This window comes from Lipophrys pholis, assembly GCF_963383615.2.
Source record: "Lipophrys pholis genome assembly, chromosome: 2".
Taxonomy (NCBI): Eukaryota; Metazoa; Chordata; class Actinopteri; order Blenniiformes; family Blenniidae; genus Lipophrys; species Lipophrys pholis.
In genome coordinates, this window is record NC_137636.1 from 35,962,075 (window position 1) to 35,979,382 (window position 17,308).

Sequence of the window (17,308 nt, forward strand, 5' to 3'; positions counted from 1 at the left end):
TTAACAAATGGTTAAAACTACAAAAAAGTGGAACGTGATACAGATATAATAGTTGTTTGACTACATGTTGTAAATAATAAAAACGTTAAAGAAATGTTTTTTTTTATTATTAACTTACGTAAACTGTTAGTATATATCTAGAATCAGTGTGTATAATCTGCTGTGAATATGTGCAGACAAGCCCGGTCCGTGATCTTATATTCCAGGCACGAATTAGCATTTCAATGTGGCCCTGAATATACTTTAAATTTCCAGCTCGATTCATGTGACGTGAATGTAAATATCCTCAAAGTAACGCCAAAAAAGTGTCAGTTCATGATCATTGTTTCATGTGAAAGCCAGTGTGCTGACGTGCCCAGTCAAAACCAATCAGGAGAGCATCACTGATCAAACACCCAGAATCATCAACACTGCAGAACCAAAAATAAATGTGTGTCTGCTGCGAGCAATGTTGTGCATATGAGACTTAGATTATTTTCCATGCATCCATCCATTTTTTCCCGCTTATCCATTTCCGGGTCACGGGGGTGTCAGTCTGAGCACCGTCACCCAGATCACATTGCACCCATTAAGAACCTTCCTGTGGTTGGTGAGCCGACGTGAAGGTGGCGCCCGGCGTGGGACATGAACCCACTACCTACAGATTGAGAGTCTCATGCTTTACCAACTGAGCGAGCCGGGGACTTTAGATCATGTTATGTTAAAAATTATTTTTCGAGTCCCTCAACATGATGGAACTTTTGCTTCTTTGGGTTAGGCTTGTTTTTTGTTTAGTTTTTTGGGGGGGTGGATTTTAATGAGAAATGAAGTTATTAGAAGGTTTGATCATGACTGCAGGTGGAAGAAAATGGAATGAAGACAGCTTCCTAATGTCCTTAGTTGAAATGTGCATGTCTGCAGGGCACCGGCTTTGTTTGTGCATCATTTATACCTTTGTGTCCCCAAACGATCATGAGTTCACTCACTGTTATTGCTGGTAAAATTACCTTCACTCTGTGTGTGTGTGTGTGTGTGTGTGTGTGTGTGTGCTCACGTTAAACGTTCACCTTGTTTATTATATCAATAATAGGCCAGGCAGGTTTGGCCAGAGCTTTGCCTGTGGGCAACACTGACGAGACTTTATTATCCTGGGTGATGCTCGAGCCTTTGATTCTTCCCTCTTCTCAGTTTTTGATCATGCAGAACATGACCTTTCTATAGTCTAGCAGGATCTGAAGACTTAACCACTGACCTGCAGTCTATCTCGTCAGACTAAAGCAAGATCAACAATTAACAGCATGACCGGGGGAGACAAAAGCCAGATAGAGAACAGTGAGAGGGGAAAGAAGAGGTGTGTAGTGACGCTTGTGATATTTCTGCTCTTCTGATATGACCAAGTTGCAAAATGTGTGATGACATACGCAAAATATGTCATTTTAATCTGATATGGGTACAAATACATTCAAATTTGCAAAACAAATTTGATGTGCATCTTTCTGATGGGCACTCTTAGGGCCCATTTACAAGACAACGTTTCACGTGACAACACCTAATCCGCAAAAAAAAAAAGGAGTGCGTTTACACTACAGCAGCGGACAGAGAGACAACGATGTAGATAGTATGCCGGGCCACTGGAGGGCGCTGTTGCTTGATTTTGTAATTAAACTAGACAGACGTGTGCAGAGAACAACACACTATAAACGTGAAGAAAATGGAGAGAACCTGACATCCGTATGGACTGATGACACATCGGATGATATCAGGGGAGAGTCTCAACTATTAAACTACTGATCTGGAGGATAAAACTAGAATATGGACCACGGGTCGTACCACTACGGGTCGTACCACTACGCGTTTGTTTACAAGTGAATGAGCAGGAGGGAGGGGGTGAGATGTGCATGCGCAGTACCAGGCTCTGTAGCCTCCATCAGTCTCTGCAGGAGGGATTAGCGACCGTGAAAGAATCTTTCCACCTTGGGAGCCGGATTAAAAACTGGTGCCGTGTAAACGGACCCCCCAAAAGTGAAGAAAGTTTTGCGGATACACTCGTATCCGTTGTCGTGTAAATGGGGCCTAACATGAAGGAACATTTCCTGAACAAAGTAACTAACCCTCGAGGAGGTATGAAAAGCAAGCATGCCAGATCAGGGGTAAATTCAGTGCATATGCTACAACTAAACATGAAAACGCAGTTACTTTTCAGAAAGTAACTGATTTTGTAGTTCATCCCATAAGTTCCCAAGAAGGAGAACATTGTGCTGTCTGTAGTGCAACATAATCTACTGTGGGGGGAAAAAAATGTCGACAAATCAGACATACACAAAAAATGGAGGTAAAGCAGAAGAATGTGTAACTAATCATCGCACTGAAACTTCACTGTTCCTTATGTATCACGTTGAAGCTTTATCTCATTGTCCATGTTAGATTCATTACCGTCCCGCGGTGCGTGAAACACAGAGCCCTTCGCAGGAACACCGGCTCCAAACGAGCTCGTGGCGTCCCTGAGGAGTCAGCATCCTTGGTACAATGGATTCTAGATAAAGATAATTTATTACAGTTGCAACCTCAGATGAAAGGCTCCCAGGAGAAGGTGGCGGGAGGACGAGCTGCGTCTCGAGCTGGGCTCAATGTGCTTTATTTAAAGGCCTAGTTACCCCAGTCCTGTGTCCTGAATGGTTCAGATTACAGCTGCTGCTTTATTTCACTTACTATCTCTATCTGCAGTGTTGCCTCTATAGCTCATGGCTCTCTCTCTCTCTCTCTCTCTCTCTCTCTCTCTCTCTGTTTTTCCAATAAGCTCTTCAGTTTTGGACAAGAGACGATAGAAGATGGCTTTCCTTATCCTCTCCTCTTTAGCAGGTTAATAGTGATTAGTAGGGATGTCCCGATACGATCGGTAGATATCGGATCAGGGCCGATATTGGTGATTTGTGAGTGATCGGGAATCGGCAAATCCAGCCGATCACCCCTCCGATCTAAAAAAAACCAAAAAACTTCTTCACGTCAGCTGCCATAAAGCGAGCCCCGATTGCGACCTACCGTAAACTGAGGTTAGCAGCCTAAAGCCATTGCGTGGATAAAATGTCAGCAGTCTGGAGGTATTTTAAGGTTCACAACCAAATCAGTCCAGCGGCCAGTTGTACTATTTGCTTCTCCACAGTCCCGAGAGGTGGAGCAACAGAGCTTCGTTTAACACAACTAATTTGATAAGACATCTAAAAAGTAAACATGCGGCGGAGTACGCTCAGCAAAGGCGATCATTCGTGGAAAAAAAGATGACATAATCGCCCCCCTCCTCCCCCCACCGCGGTCCACAACGTCCCCTAATAACCACAACAATCAGGGACTAGAAGCTCCGGTCGAGCTGCAGAAGCTAGAAGCAGGCGGAGCGGGGCCATAGACCTATAAAACTAGAGTTATATATAGTGGTTTATGTGTTTTTTGCAGGAGTCTACTTCTAAATTTCTATGTGGTCTGTCTTCTCCTGCGGTTTTGTTGTGTTTGGTGACTCACAGCGCCCCTAAAGGCCTGGCATGTGTACTACACGCCCTGAAGCCTCGTGTTGAGCCGTGTTCATAGTGAGGTGTGGACGGAAGGTTTTTGGGAGAAGGCCAGGGAGGAAAAAAATTGTATTCTGAATAAGTTTTTGAGAGTACTATGTTCAGACTACTTTTGTCAAACAGGTTTTACCACTTTGAAGTGGAATTAAGTGTTTATAATTCACATTGAAATGTAAATGTTTTGTGACAGTTCAGGTCAAACCTCTCATACTGCTTTAAGTTAAACTGAAATTTAATACACAAAAAAGTTACATTGGAGCCTAAGAGCATTAATGTTTAAGATTTATTTATTTATTTTTATTATTGTAATTGCACTTTTTTAAGGACTTATTTTTCAACCCAACCAGCCAAAGACACTTTGAAGTGGAATTGGGTTCTTCTGATTGGTTTTACTGAATACTGTTTATGTTGTAGTTTTTTTATTATTTATAAGTTAGTCAAACTGATTCACTGGGTTTCATTTAAAAAAAATATTATTTGCCACAAAATCCAGGTGAAGTTGTTTAAGTTAACATAAATAAGAGATACAAGACTGCAGAGTGTAATTGGGTTTTTGTTGTTATGACTGAATAAAGTTTAAATAATTTCTTAAGTCATTCTGAGAAGTATTTTGATTCAATAAGTGAGTTTTACAATAATTTCTAGCTAAACAAAGCTTCTGCCAATAGTGCTTTTAGCTTCAGACGTCTTAGTTGCTCCAAAAATAGACTATTGAGTATCTTTGCAATAGCAATGTAAGTATCGGATCGGCAAAGTATCGGTATCGGCCGATACTCAATTCAGAAAAATCGGATCGGTATCGGAGACCAAAAAGTGTGATCGGGACATCCCTAGTGATTATCATTGGAGTATTTGTGACATGGAACGTATAAGATTACACTACAAGTTTTGTCTTTGTCAATCTGTTTTTTATTTTTGTACTTATGAATGTGCTTTTAACATGCTTCTTGAAAATGCTGCACAATTAGTTTGGTCACAGTTCTCCATTAGCATAAAGTTAAAGAAATGATTACTTTCCACGAAGGGGCCGTCCACATGAGAACACAGGTTCACGTATTCGAGCAGTTTTTGACCTATCATCCACACGAGCCGGGGTTTTAGGAGCCCAAAAACGGGTCCCAGACTGGGGAATTTGTAAAACCCCGGCGTGTGCTTTTGATACTTTTTGATTCGTCAAGCAGTTTTGTTTTTATCAGCCGTCAAAGTTCCGAATGCCGAATCCCGCCTCCTCGCCGCAGGTTTGAGCCAAAGTATCACCCACGAAACACGCTCAAATGTTGATAAAATTTTGCAGACTGACTGACAAAAGAATTAAGGAAATATAAAAAAATTAACCCCCAGAGTGCCAAAATGTGCTCTCTAGCGCCACCTACAAACACTACAATGGCCATCTAAAAACACTAAAACGGCCACCTCGCCCCGTAGGAATGTCGTAGAGATATCAAACCCAAACTCAATTGTTTGTCTCGTCGAGACCTTGCTCGAGATAGCAAACGCTATCTCCTCTGACGGTGAATATCGTATCGGCTTCAAAACACTATTAAATGGTAGAGGAGACTCTCCTGCTCAATAATCTAGATCCCTTTTTTGGTTAGTCGAGTGGTTTCTTTTTTATTTTCCGTCAAAGTTCTGAATGCCGAATCCCGCCTCCTCGATGTGGCTTTGAGCCCAAATTTCATCCACTAAACACACTCAAGCCGGGCTAGGGTTATGGATCACTAGCTAATTAGCCGGTCCTGTCCACTTTTGACCCCACCATAGGGTTAAGGTTACAGGACCAACCCTAGCTGAAAGTGGATTAATAGATTCTTTTCTATCGAAAAAAGGAAAAATTAGGTTTCGGGTTGGGGTAAGGTGGTGGCCTCTATGCCAGTAGGTCCCCCCCCCCCCCCCCCCCCCCCCCCCCCAAAAAAAAGCCCCCCTACATTCTTCAAAATAAAAGTCCTTTCTTGTTAAAACCTTCAAAATTTATATTTGATCAATATTTAAAAGGAGCCAGAGGGTATGATTGGGCCAGAGGCCATAATTGGGCCCACCCTGACGGGCCAGAGTACGAGGTCCCGACCAACGCTGCTTGCAGCTTTAATTAATTAATTATTATTATTATTATTATTATTATTATTATTATTATTATACTTTTTACCACTGTGCAAACTGCTGAACTAAACCTTTCCTTAAGCTTTCATGAAAATAAACGCTCCTCTCTTCTCACAATCTGCGCACCATTCAGGATCTTTCAAGCAGGTCATTTTCCAAGAGATTTGATTGGTCAGGAGGCGGTGCTGTTAGCCTCGTTGATCCCTTATCCAGAGCTCAAGTTGCTCCGGAGCAGGTTAGACATTCAGAGAAAGTTGCCGGGGTGATTTATCCCGATAAGAAGTGAACCAAGCGGAAAACCCAAGGTTAACCCTTGGAGTTACCTCTATCAGAGTAAATGATGCTTCATAGTATAGGCCTCAGAAGTGCCAAACATCACACCAATGGGCCACATCAAGACTTCAACGGTATCAATAAATCAAGCTTCCTCCAACTGACAGACAGAAAGGAAACTTCCTCCCAGAGAGAGAAGTTTAGAAGAATACATAACTCCAATCAGTTAAAGTGCTTTCTTAAGAGGCTGTGTCAGAGTGGACTCAGGATGACTCAAACATCTGTAAACAACTTCCAAATTGTTTGTGTTGAGCTTGGACACACTCGTACTTTGGTATGGATGATTCCGAGTTTGAGATTTGCAACAGTAATAGAAGGTTGTGCACAAGGTGACAGAGAAACTGACAGCAATATCCAAGTCAATGCATGTTTTTTTGTTTTTGTTGCCAGAAGCTTTCTTGCATCTTTGTGTTGAAGGATCCATTTTACAGCTTGGTAACAATCCCCGAACACGCTGCCAAGCTTTGCAAGAACTACTTGAAAACACAAGAAGATCATGGAGTACTGGCTGGTGCAGACTCGCCTCTACAATCACCTGAAATTACTAACCGCTGAACATTTGTGGGGTCACTTGAAACTGAGAAAGTATTTCTTACTTGGCGAGGACCTCTCTGGGACATTGTTAAATCGTACCGGAATAACATGTGTTATCAGGTTGGAGCAAAGTTGTAGAAACTGTGCAGCTGGAGTGCTGCTGTTTTCAGAGAGAGGGAGAGAGAGGGAGAGAGAGAGAAGTGAACAAGCACTGAGAGATTCTGAAATACACCGCTCAGCTATAACTTCATGACCGGGTCAGGTGGAAGGAGTATCACTGATTTGTCTTTTATCACAGCACACATTAGAGCAGGGGTGTCAAACACATTTTCGTTCACGGACCACATATGGCTCACTATCATCTTGAGTGGGTCAGACTGGTAAAACAGTGCCATAATAACCTGCAAAATTGACTTTTGAAGTGTTTTTTTGGTTTTGTGAAAATGTAGACTTTTTTCAAAAATGTTTACTCTGCGCCACAACAAACGTTGTCTCCTGAGAATGAAAACAATCTCGACATAAAGCCAATTGTAATGAAACTTTCTGGTGCAAAATACAGTGAAATGTCCAAAAGCCTTCTCCTGTAACAGTTACATTGCACATGTTTTTACAAACTCACCCTGGCAGCATGAATTTGAGACTAATGCTAGTTTCTCCACTTGGTTCTCAGTGTTGTGTTCACTACTTGAGAGAAATCTGTTAAAAAATCAATGGTTTCTTCGAATTATTTTTACAATTTGCTTGGTTTGGCGGGCTGGATTGGGACCTCTCGCGGGCCGGTTTTGGCCCACGGGCCTTATATTTGAAAACCCCTGTTATAAAAAGTGTGATAAATTAGGCAGGATGCAAACAGGAAGTGACAAAATCTGAAGCTTATGGATTGGGGTGAATGCGACAAGTGTCAAATCAAGAAATCACTAGAATTACAGATCTTGTTGTTGTTGTTTTTGGTCTGCAGTGGTCAATAACTGTCCAAATTGGTCCAATCAAGAACAGTCAAGATTCATAGATGCACACACGGAGTTAAGTCTGGCCTATTTGGTTCCTGTAGCTCAAATTGCTACAAAAGTGAATGCTGATTCTGTTTTAAAGATGTCAATGCATCACAGTTTGTTACAACTCGGAAGCGAAGAATTCATTGTGAGACAGGTATAAAATATGCAGTATAAAGCTGAATAGTGAACAAGCTTGTGTTATCTTTATTAAAAAAGAACTGAGTTATGAATTTAATAAATATGTAAATTGAAGACCTCAATGCATCTGAATGTACAACTAACACTATGTAAGTTTGTCAATAGGTACAGTCCAACGTGAAACTTTTGTGACTTTCTACATTTTTTTTAGATAAATTGGTCTTAAAATTTGATGCGTTCCACAGACAGTGAAAGGAATGGGTAGACACAAAATGCTTATCCTAGTACTACAAGAACAACTAAAATATTACATGTGTAACATGAACAAATCCACACACTTCTGGAAGAAAGAGAGAGTGAACTACTCAAGCAATAACCTTAGAACATATACAACCTGGAGTGAAATCAACCGAGGCCAAGGTGTAGAGCTGCTTTGATTTATAAAAACACTCCGCTACCTCGAGGCCTGGACAGCTTGCCATCACCAAGGGAAATATGAATTCCCAAGTTCATTGGGGGCATCCTTCAGGACACCGTCACCATCTGCCAGCCTGAGCTCAGTAGAAGCTGGGTGATGCGGCAGGACAATGACCCTCAACAAATAACGCCACAGTAGAATGACTTCAAAAACAGAAAATCCACATTTTGGAAGGACTTGGTCAGGGCTAGACCTTAATCTAATAAGGGGCCTTTCAGATAGCCTGTGACTCGGTTTAATTGGGAGGTGAGAATTTTCACACCTTCATTTGGCTCGGTGGTGTTCACATTCCCTTTTGAAGCCCGATCAAAACGCCTGGAAAATGTCACGCAATTACAACAGCTGCTCAGTTGGCGGAGCTGTTGGGCAAAACAAAAACTGCCCAGAGAGGAAGTGAAGAAGAAACACGGCTCATTGATTGGTCCGGATAGAAACCAGAAGTCCCGCCGCTTTAGCCTCTGGTAGTGGCTAGGCTGGTTAGCTCGTGCCTAATGGGTAGCCACAAACAACTTCCACATATAGTCTTCAGACCAGATATCAATGAGCGCCTTTTATCACTACTTCTTCCTCTCTACTCCACGTCCGCCCACGAGATAGTTTCCAACGTTTTCTGTCTACATCTGTTTCTTCTGATTCACGTGGAACTTAGCTTTGTTTTTCACTACCCAGCACACTACGTCAAGTCCTCTCCCTCCGCCGGCTAGAGCAGGTTGATGTTGTTGTGGTTATTGAACCCAATTACTGCATGTTTTTTAATTAATTCAAAAAAGCTCATTTACAATAATATATCGCTAAAAAGACGTAGTTCGATAAGGCAGAGCAACAAGTCCTTCATTCAAGTGTCACAAGTGTATCTGTCAGCAAGGATGCCAACTGATCCCAGTGTAAACCTGAAGGGAGAATCTCCTCTCACTCACTTCACACAAGCCTCCGCTCCTCCAAAACATCTGCTTCCATTGCTGACAAACACTTTTGAGGTCTTCCTGCACATGGATTTTTCACAGCAGGTAGGGAATGAGATGATGGAGCTGTGCCTTTCAAGACCTGAGTCTTGCACTAGAAGAAGGAGCTCCTTGAAGTCTTGAGAGGACGGAGGAAGAGGCAGATTAAGGAGGAACAGTGTGCGGCAGCGATAGCGTTAAAGCACAAGGCGGGATGGAGGAGAAATAATTTACTCTTCACTGGGCGAATCATCAGATAAAAACTAAAAAGGCCCACTAACTGCAGGAGAGGTGGAGGAAAAAATGGTGGGATTATCAGAATATGTACATGTCTGGATGCTGCTTGACCACATGCTGCGAGGATAAGCAGGAGCCCGACAAAATGAGCAATAATCGCAAATCCACAATATTGAGATGAGCTTGGGAATAAGAGTTTCAAGGAACATGCAGAGCTTTTTTGTAGCTCCACTGAGATTTTCAGTACTTTGTTCTTGTATGTCAGACTCTTCTACCTCACAGCCAACTGGAAATCTGTCCAATTTTACCAGACAATCTTTGATGTGAAGCACATTCAGGAACACCAAGTCCATGCATTGTGTTTATTTTGTGTGTACATGTATTTGTTACCTTGTTTGAGGGAGTTAGATATGTTTTCATAATCAAAACAAAGAGTATGGAGACAAAAATGGTGTGTCCAAGAAAAAGAGAAATCATCTCTGAGACATATAAAGCTATGGCAAGTTTAGGTTAACATGATGGGTAAGGGTTGACCAAGTGGTAGTTATAATTAGTTCTGTAGGAAATAAATAGAAGTGAATGCAATATCAACAAAACAAAGCTGCATTTTGTAATAAAGTTCTTTAACGCATTTTCTAATAAGTTGTTACATATTACAACAGTTATTACAAAATATGGGTGTTCCACTTCTTTTTTAAGAAAATTTAATAATTTGGTGCATTATGTAGTAAATTGTGTCCTTTATACATGGTGCTATGTTTAATAATGACAAAAAATTAAGATTCAGTTGGACTAGAATTATATGTCACTTTTTGCTTCTGCTCACATCCTGCCAACACAGCGATGGTCGAATGAAGGACCTAAATCAGGTTTAACTTTTTAGATAAGCTGCCATTGTGGCAGGTACATTTTTAAAGTTACAAGCCAATCAGTATTTCCACCAGCCTTTTCTTTTTTCTTGAAGAAATGAAACCAAATTTTAACGTGCCAGTGAGTGCATTAAATCATTTAACCCACATTCTGTAATTACTGTTGCAATATGTGTCAAATTATTGCAAAATGTGTCAAAGTTTATTAGAAAATGAGTTCAAGAATTGTATTACAAAATGCGGCAGATTATTCCAAAATGTGGCGTTATTACACAATGACTTGAACATGTTTTACATATTGCACCATTATTACATAATGCGGTGCTACACACCTTAATGTTTTTGGTTTTAAAAATAAAATGAGGGTTAGGTTAAGGTAATTATTAAAGTTGTCAAAGTAGTAGTCACAGCTTACTTCAGAGTGAGTATGGAGAACGGAATGCAAGTCAATGCAAACTAAAAAAAATTTCAAAATACAGAGCCTGATATTCCCATGTGATCCAGCTGTTAAAATCACTACAATAATAATGACAATAATATAATAATGATTTAAGGTAGAGTAATGTTTCCTCAAGTCATAGACATGGCTGAATTTAACATGAACAGAGCTCCTTTGCAGGAAAAGTGATGAAGTCTAAAGTATGAAGACATGCTGTAGGATCAGGTTGAGGTTACTGGTGGATTGAGCAACTCAAGGCTGAGTTCAGATCTAGTCGTTGCAATGTTCTTTAAGAAAACAAACAAAACAACAACAACAAATTACATTGAGGATAGTGTCACAACAATCACATTATTCAGTTAATTTGGATTCCCCCTCATAAGACAGAAATACCATGGTGTTGTCTTACCTTGAACAGCCCGTGCTTGTGGCTGTGCTGGCCCAGCCACACTCCACTGCCCGGGGTGAGCGCCATCTGAGGGGGGTCTATCACTCGCTCATAAATCCTGCCCGAAACAAACCAGAGGAAAACATTTGGTCACGATTACCACATAAATACAAAGAGGTTTCCCTTCCCCCCCCCCCCCAGGACAGCTGAAAACCAAAGTGAGTCCAACAGACTTGGTGCGTGTCTCCCTCATGCCGCTCTCCCCGTCACTTCCTTCATAAAAAAGCAGAGGCTGCTCCCCTCAAGCATGACAGCCAGTCTCGCCTCACGGCTCTCAAACAGGGTATTGATATCTGGACCAGCATGGAGGCTGGATTAACCGCCCGACTCCTGACACAGACACAAACAAGCTTTGGCATTATCAAGGCAAACATCCTCAGCATCATTCAGTGCTGTTTTTCTCCTTCACTGTGATGGGCTCAGGAATGCCGGTGAGCTTCAATGGGCCTCTGTGACGGTGTCAGAAAACAATCTGTCAGGATTCCTCCACCTACCTCTTACAATATGAGCCAGACCCAATCTGAGTAGCAAGCTGATTTTCTGCTTGTTTTTTCGCTTACCTTCACTGCAATGGTAAATACATGCAGTCGTTTGCACACCAAGAATTAACAATACCACTTTTACAAAACAGCTTGTTCCGCCGGTGACAGTTAATATGTTGAGGTCTCATCAGCGCAGAGCAGATAAGGCAATGGAAATTACACTTTTTTTTATTAATGGGAAAAGTTGTTGTCAAAACTGTGCAGAGGACATAAAGTGAGATTTGTGAGGCAGAAAAGTGAGCAGCTGGGCAGGTGATTGGCCTTGATATACGGCCGAGCTGATCCCATGCACATAAATCATGGTCACCTTTTCTTTCTTTTTTTTTTTCTTTGGCTTACACTTGAAGCTACATTAAGCAGTATTTCTGTTATTAACATTGAGGGAAATGACTCCTGGTAATGTCAAAAGATCAAGAGTACTGCTGATCCGTGCAGCTTTGCCATTTTCAACGTGGACCTGGAGAAAACCACCGGCAAGTCGAAAAGCTGCACTTCCTGAACAAAGAGCAGGGAATTTACACAGAAGTTATAAAAAGATTTTAGGCTGCAGCAATTTCTAGAATATGATTAACATGATTATAATTAGCATTTTTATTATATTGTACTTTTATCTGCTTTTTTTGTGCAATACATCCACCCCTATACTCTGTACATGTCCACACTTATAGGCACTGTGTGCATATTTTTTTATTATATTGTATTTTATCTGCTTTTTTAGTTTCTGCTATGTGTGCTTCTTTCTCTTTACTATCCTGTTGTACCACTGCAAATTTCTCCACATGAGAGATAAATAAAGGGATATCTTATCTTATGTGACCCTGGTTGAAAGAAACTGGACTTCATTAGGATGTGTGTGATCCTCATTAAGGGTACTACGTTAAATGTAAGCTCAAGGATAAATTGATCTGAAGTGTGATTCTAGTGGTAAACAAACATTACTTAATACAGAATGAATCAACAGTTGACTTGTTTGTGTGGTTTCAGTTAAAGCAAATAAGGAACTGTGTGTCCGAAAAATGATTTCAAATCAGAAATCTTTGATTCCATATCTCCACTTGAGATTTAGAAAGTGCCTTTGATTCACTTTTCAAAAACTCTGTTTTTTATGTGTTGGTAAGATACCTGCCAGAGTTTGACTTCACTGTAATGTTTTAGCAAATCAGCCTTTACCTATTTATTCCAGCAGCTACGATTTTATGATAGACAGTGTTTGGTATCAAATGGCTGCATGCCCTCATGCACCCAGAAAAGGTGCCCATCCATCTCGATAAGTGTTGCTGTGCCTGATAATGCTGTAGCTGTCTGATATCCTACCTGCTGAGCAAGCTGTTGCCGTGGTAGAGATTGTGGAGGTCACAAGAATATACCTTATTTCGTCTCCCACCCCGGCCTCCCATGTCTACATCTCTCTCTTGTCAACAACTGAGCAGCGGCGACAACTGCGTGCCGCACAGAAATGAACGAAATCAAAATGCAGCAATGCCCATTAAAATAGTTATGGGCTCACGGATGCATTTTCATGGTCTGACACACAAGCGAGCTCTAAACTGCTAATTATACGGTACATACAGCAGTCAACATACTGTACTGTGTGATTAACAGTGCTATTTTATGGGAAAGGAACAGAATTCAGTGAAAAAATAAAAACAAATTTCCAACCCTGAGCACCAGAGAACAGAAGAAATGTGATAAAATATAGTTTCATATAATAAAAATGACAAACATGTAGAATACATTGTGATATCATACAATTGTTTGATATTAATGCTGTCTTCACAATATAATCTGTTTGTCTGACATCATTGTCGGAGCGTTATTGTTTTAACTGCATTTCTGAGTATAATACACTCATATAAAGCTAAACTTATTAAATTATACTTATAAAGAAATTCCAACTCCATTACAAGAGGGAGAAAACATTAGAAACAATTCAGTGACGATTTGCCAAAATTAAAGTGAACATAACCTTCCAAAAGCCAGATTAATGTCGAACCTATCTTACTGTGTCATTTGTACCAAGTGGCTATTGAAAAGGCCGGTTTGTGAATTCGCTTTAAAACATTTCTCACTCACGGAGGACTGTAGACAGTTGTAACACGAGTAAGTTGTGAAACACTTTGGGTTTCTAATCCGGACCAAGCTACAATTCACTAGATCCATTCTGAGCATGCTCAGCATTGAGTACCATTAGTTTTAGGAAGAAAAACCTAATTTCGGGGTCAAAGTTCTTAAAGTCAATGTCATAACACATGTTCCTTGTGTGTTTTTGTGGTTATATTGAGAATTATGCAATTTCAGTCAAAGCGTTGTAGTGTAAACGCAGCCTAAGAGTGTGATGTCTGTTACAACTAGTTAACATGACAGGTTTACAGAAAAACACAGACGATCACTTTATAATAAACCTGTCAGCATTTTTCTTTTTTCTCACACCGCCCCCGATGCCTCCTCACCGGGCCAGGTAGCAGGCTAAGCTCACCTAGCCTGCGGAGCACGTCTGGCTGCAGTGCTTCGCAGCTCCATTTTCTGCCACGGATGTTAAATAAGCACTGCCGATTATACACCTGTCTTGTTCATAACACTTGCGCTCACTCAATCACACGTACACACTGCTAGAGCCCAAGGAGAGCTCTGGCCGCGCCGCCATATTGACTTAAACAGAACGATCTGGGCACAACCCGAGCCCCGCGGGAGCGGCAGACGGAGACTCCCCTCAACGTAGGATCATGGCAGCCCAGGGCGCCCTCCTGGATCAGCACAGCCAAGCTCTTATCACGCTGCTGGAGGAGAGTCGCCAACTTCGTGAACAAGTCCCCATCTTGACCAAGCGGTCCGAGAGTTCCTCGGCTGTCCCAGCGTCGGCGGGTTCTTCACCTCTCCAGCCTGCCATCACCATGCCCATCACGCTTGGGGCTCACGACAAGTGCTCATTACAATGCATGAGCACTTGTCAAGGATTCCTACTGCAGTGTAGCATGGTCTTCGCTCTGCAGCCACTAGCCTACCACACAGACTGCCATAAGATTCGGTATGTAATAAGCCTACTTCGAGGACGAGCTCTGCATTGGGATCAGGCATGCTACTCTCGCACGCCACTTGGCTCTTTGTCCCATGCTCAGTTTCTCGCCAAGTTCAAAGCAGTTTTTGACCATCCATCTCACTCCACCAACGCAACCCAAGGACTGCTGTCTATCCACCAGGGACCCCGTTCGATGGCCGACTACGCCATTGAGTTCTGGATATTCGCCGCCGATGCCGGATGGGGGGAGGTGGTTTTAAAGGGAGTATTTTTGTCTGGTCTCCGTGATGATGTCAAGAGGGAGTTGGTGTCGCGCGACTTGCCCGAAGAACTTCCTGATGTGGTAAAGTTAGCTGTAAGATTGGATAACCAGCTTCATGCCCAACAGACTCTCCAGCAGCCTCCCAGGTTTACGGGGCCTCCTCGCCAGGCCTCACCCCCGGCGCAGCTCTTCACGTCCTCCAGACTCACACCGCCCTCTACCGCCGCGGAGGAGCCAATGCAGCACGGCTGCACCCGCCTCGCAGCAGAGAGGGAGAGCTGTCTGCGGGAGAGAGGCTGCTTTTACTGCGAGAACCCTGGTCATCGCGTCGCCTCATGCCCGGTTAACCCAAACACCCAGGCTCATCAGTAGAAGTGGGATTACTGGTGAGCAACATACAGAATCCCAATAGTTCTGAGGCTAAGCATTTTTCTCTCCTCATCACTATCAACCTCCCTCATTCTACTATTAAGACTCACACTCTTGTCGACTCTGTTCCTGAGGATAGCTTCACTGATCATGACTTTGCCACTCAATCCTCCATTCCACTCCATGTCTTAGACAGTCCAGTTACTGCCACGGCCCTTAACAGTCAACCCTTGTTTCGTGTTACTCACTCCACAAATCCTCTCTCGGTCAGTTCGTCTGGCAACCACAATGAAGTAATAAGTTTTATGGTGATCAATTCACCTAGTAGCAGTAGTAGTTCTTGGGTACTACTGGCTAATCCAGCACAACCCTCACATTGACTGGTCCAATAATCGCATCACGTCCTGAAACCCGTCATGTCACACCACCTGCCTCGGCGCTGCGCACAATTTGGTAACAACGCACCCCACTCACCTTCTCCACCTGATCTCTTTAACGTCCCTCTAGTTTACCACAACCTCGGCACAGTATTCAGTAGGTATAGCATGAGACTCGCAATCGCAAGGTAGTGGGTTCATGTCCCACGCCACCTTCCCGTGGGCTCACCACCTGCAGGAAAGGTTCTTAATCGGTGCAGACTGCCACCCCCGCGACCCGGAAACGGATAAGTAGGAGAAAATGGATGGATGGATGGATGGATGGATGGATGGATGGATGGATGGATGGATGGATGGATGGATGGATGAATGGGTTCACTTAGCCTTGCAACATGACATAAACAGCACATCTATGTACAGTAACTGACATATTTTAACTTGTACTATTTATAAGCTCTCATATTTGAAAGTCCAAGTTATTGTAGGTCTCTGCAGTTGATGTACCTGAATAACAGTTTTGTATTTATTGTTCAATCAATCAAATTTGTGTTTTTCTTCTATATTTCTTACTTTTCCGATTTATACATTGCTCTTTTATTTAGTATCTTTTCACCTCCACACCCCAGTAGCACCTAAAAACAAACCTTTTATCATAATCGGCACTGGATTATGTTTAACCCAGATGGTTTACTAGTAACATTTCACCCTAGGCTATGCATTTTCTATTTGTTTTGCAGGGATAGCATCCAGCACTGTGATGACTCACCTTCTTTGATAGTGCACAATAACACAATGTAAGCAAGACAAAGGTTAGACAATCCTGTCGTCCTAAACTAAATACTGGTGGATCAAGCTGAAATTGACAATGAAAACTAAGCTGGAAATAAATGGCCTTGTCTGTAGAAGAAGATTCCAACAGAATTAGCGTTAGTATTAAAGAAGGCTAAGACTGACATGCATATTGGAGAGGAAATACTGACCAATTAAAGCCTGCAGGAGTTGGACAGCAGGGAGTACATAACACTTTAGAGAGCAATGGGCCAGACCCGTCATGTCATCCATAACCAGTATTATGAGGCTGCACTGCTCCACTTTCACACTTCTCCTAACCATCATCATCAGCATCATCATCATCATCATCATCAGTGTGAATGTGAGTGTGTAAGCGAGAGGACGGCATTTCGACACCGAGAAGTCGGGTTTGCACGGAGCCGACGGTCATCATTCATGTGAATGGAGAGCGTGGAGCAAAGAGAAAACCTCGACACGTTAAAAGTGCTGCCTTATGGCCAGCTAAGACTGCAGAGGCACCGTAGGACTGTATAAATCCCCATCTTAATACATCGCACATATTTTGTTGACAGTCCATTTCAATGAACTGCCAGGCCGCCTCGTTTTCACCGATTTACCGACTGAATTGGATAAACTACATTTAATCACGGCCAGGCAGGACTTGAGCTATGCTGTCTGGCTGCTTCCCAACTTTTGTATTCAAGCCACTGATAAGTGCAAATCAAAGGACAAAATAAACAGTAAATAAAGCCACAGACATCATCAAAAGCCATGCCTGTCTAACTTAATCGATTATATGTCAGATAATTTCAAGAAAACTCACTGCTTTCATTTTCTAACATTAAGACGCCATTCATTCAGGTCTGTGGCAGACTTCAAGAACAATCCCAATCACAGCCTTC

The 17,308-nt window shown here is 42.2% G+C and overlaps 1 protein-coding gene across 1 annotated transcript in view; it reads right to left on the bottom strand.

The window, feature by feature from the left end:
• The window catches only part of LOC308125541 (protein kinase C-binding protein NELL1-like), a 430,629-nt gene that overhangs the window by 288,575 nt on the left and 124,746 nt on the right, over positions 1–17,308 (bottom strand). The window contains exon 5 of the mRNA XM_080489392.1: positions 11,010–11,106. Coding sequence (XP_080345518.1) covers positions 11,010–11,106 — 97 coding nt within the window. The remainder of the gene's footprint in view (positions 1–11,009; positions 11,107–17,308) is intronic.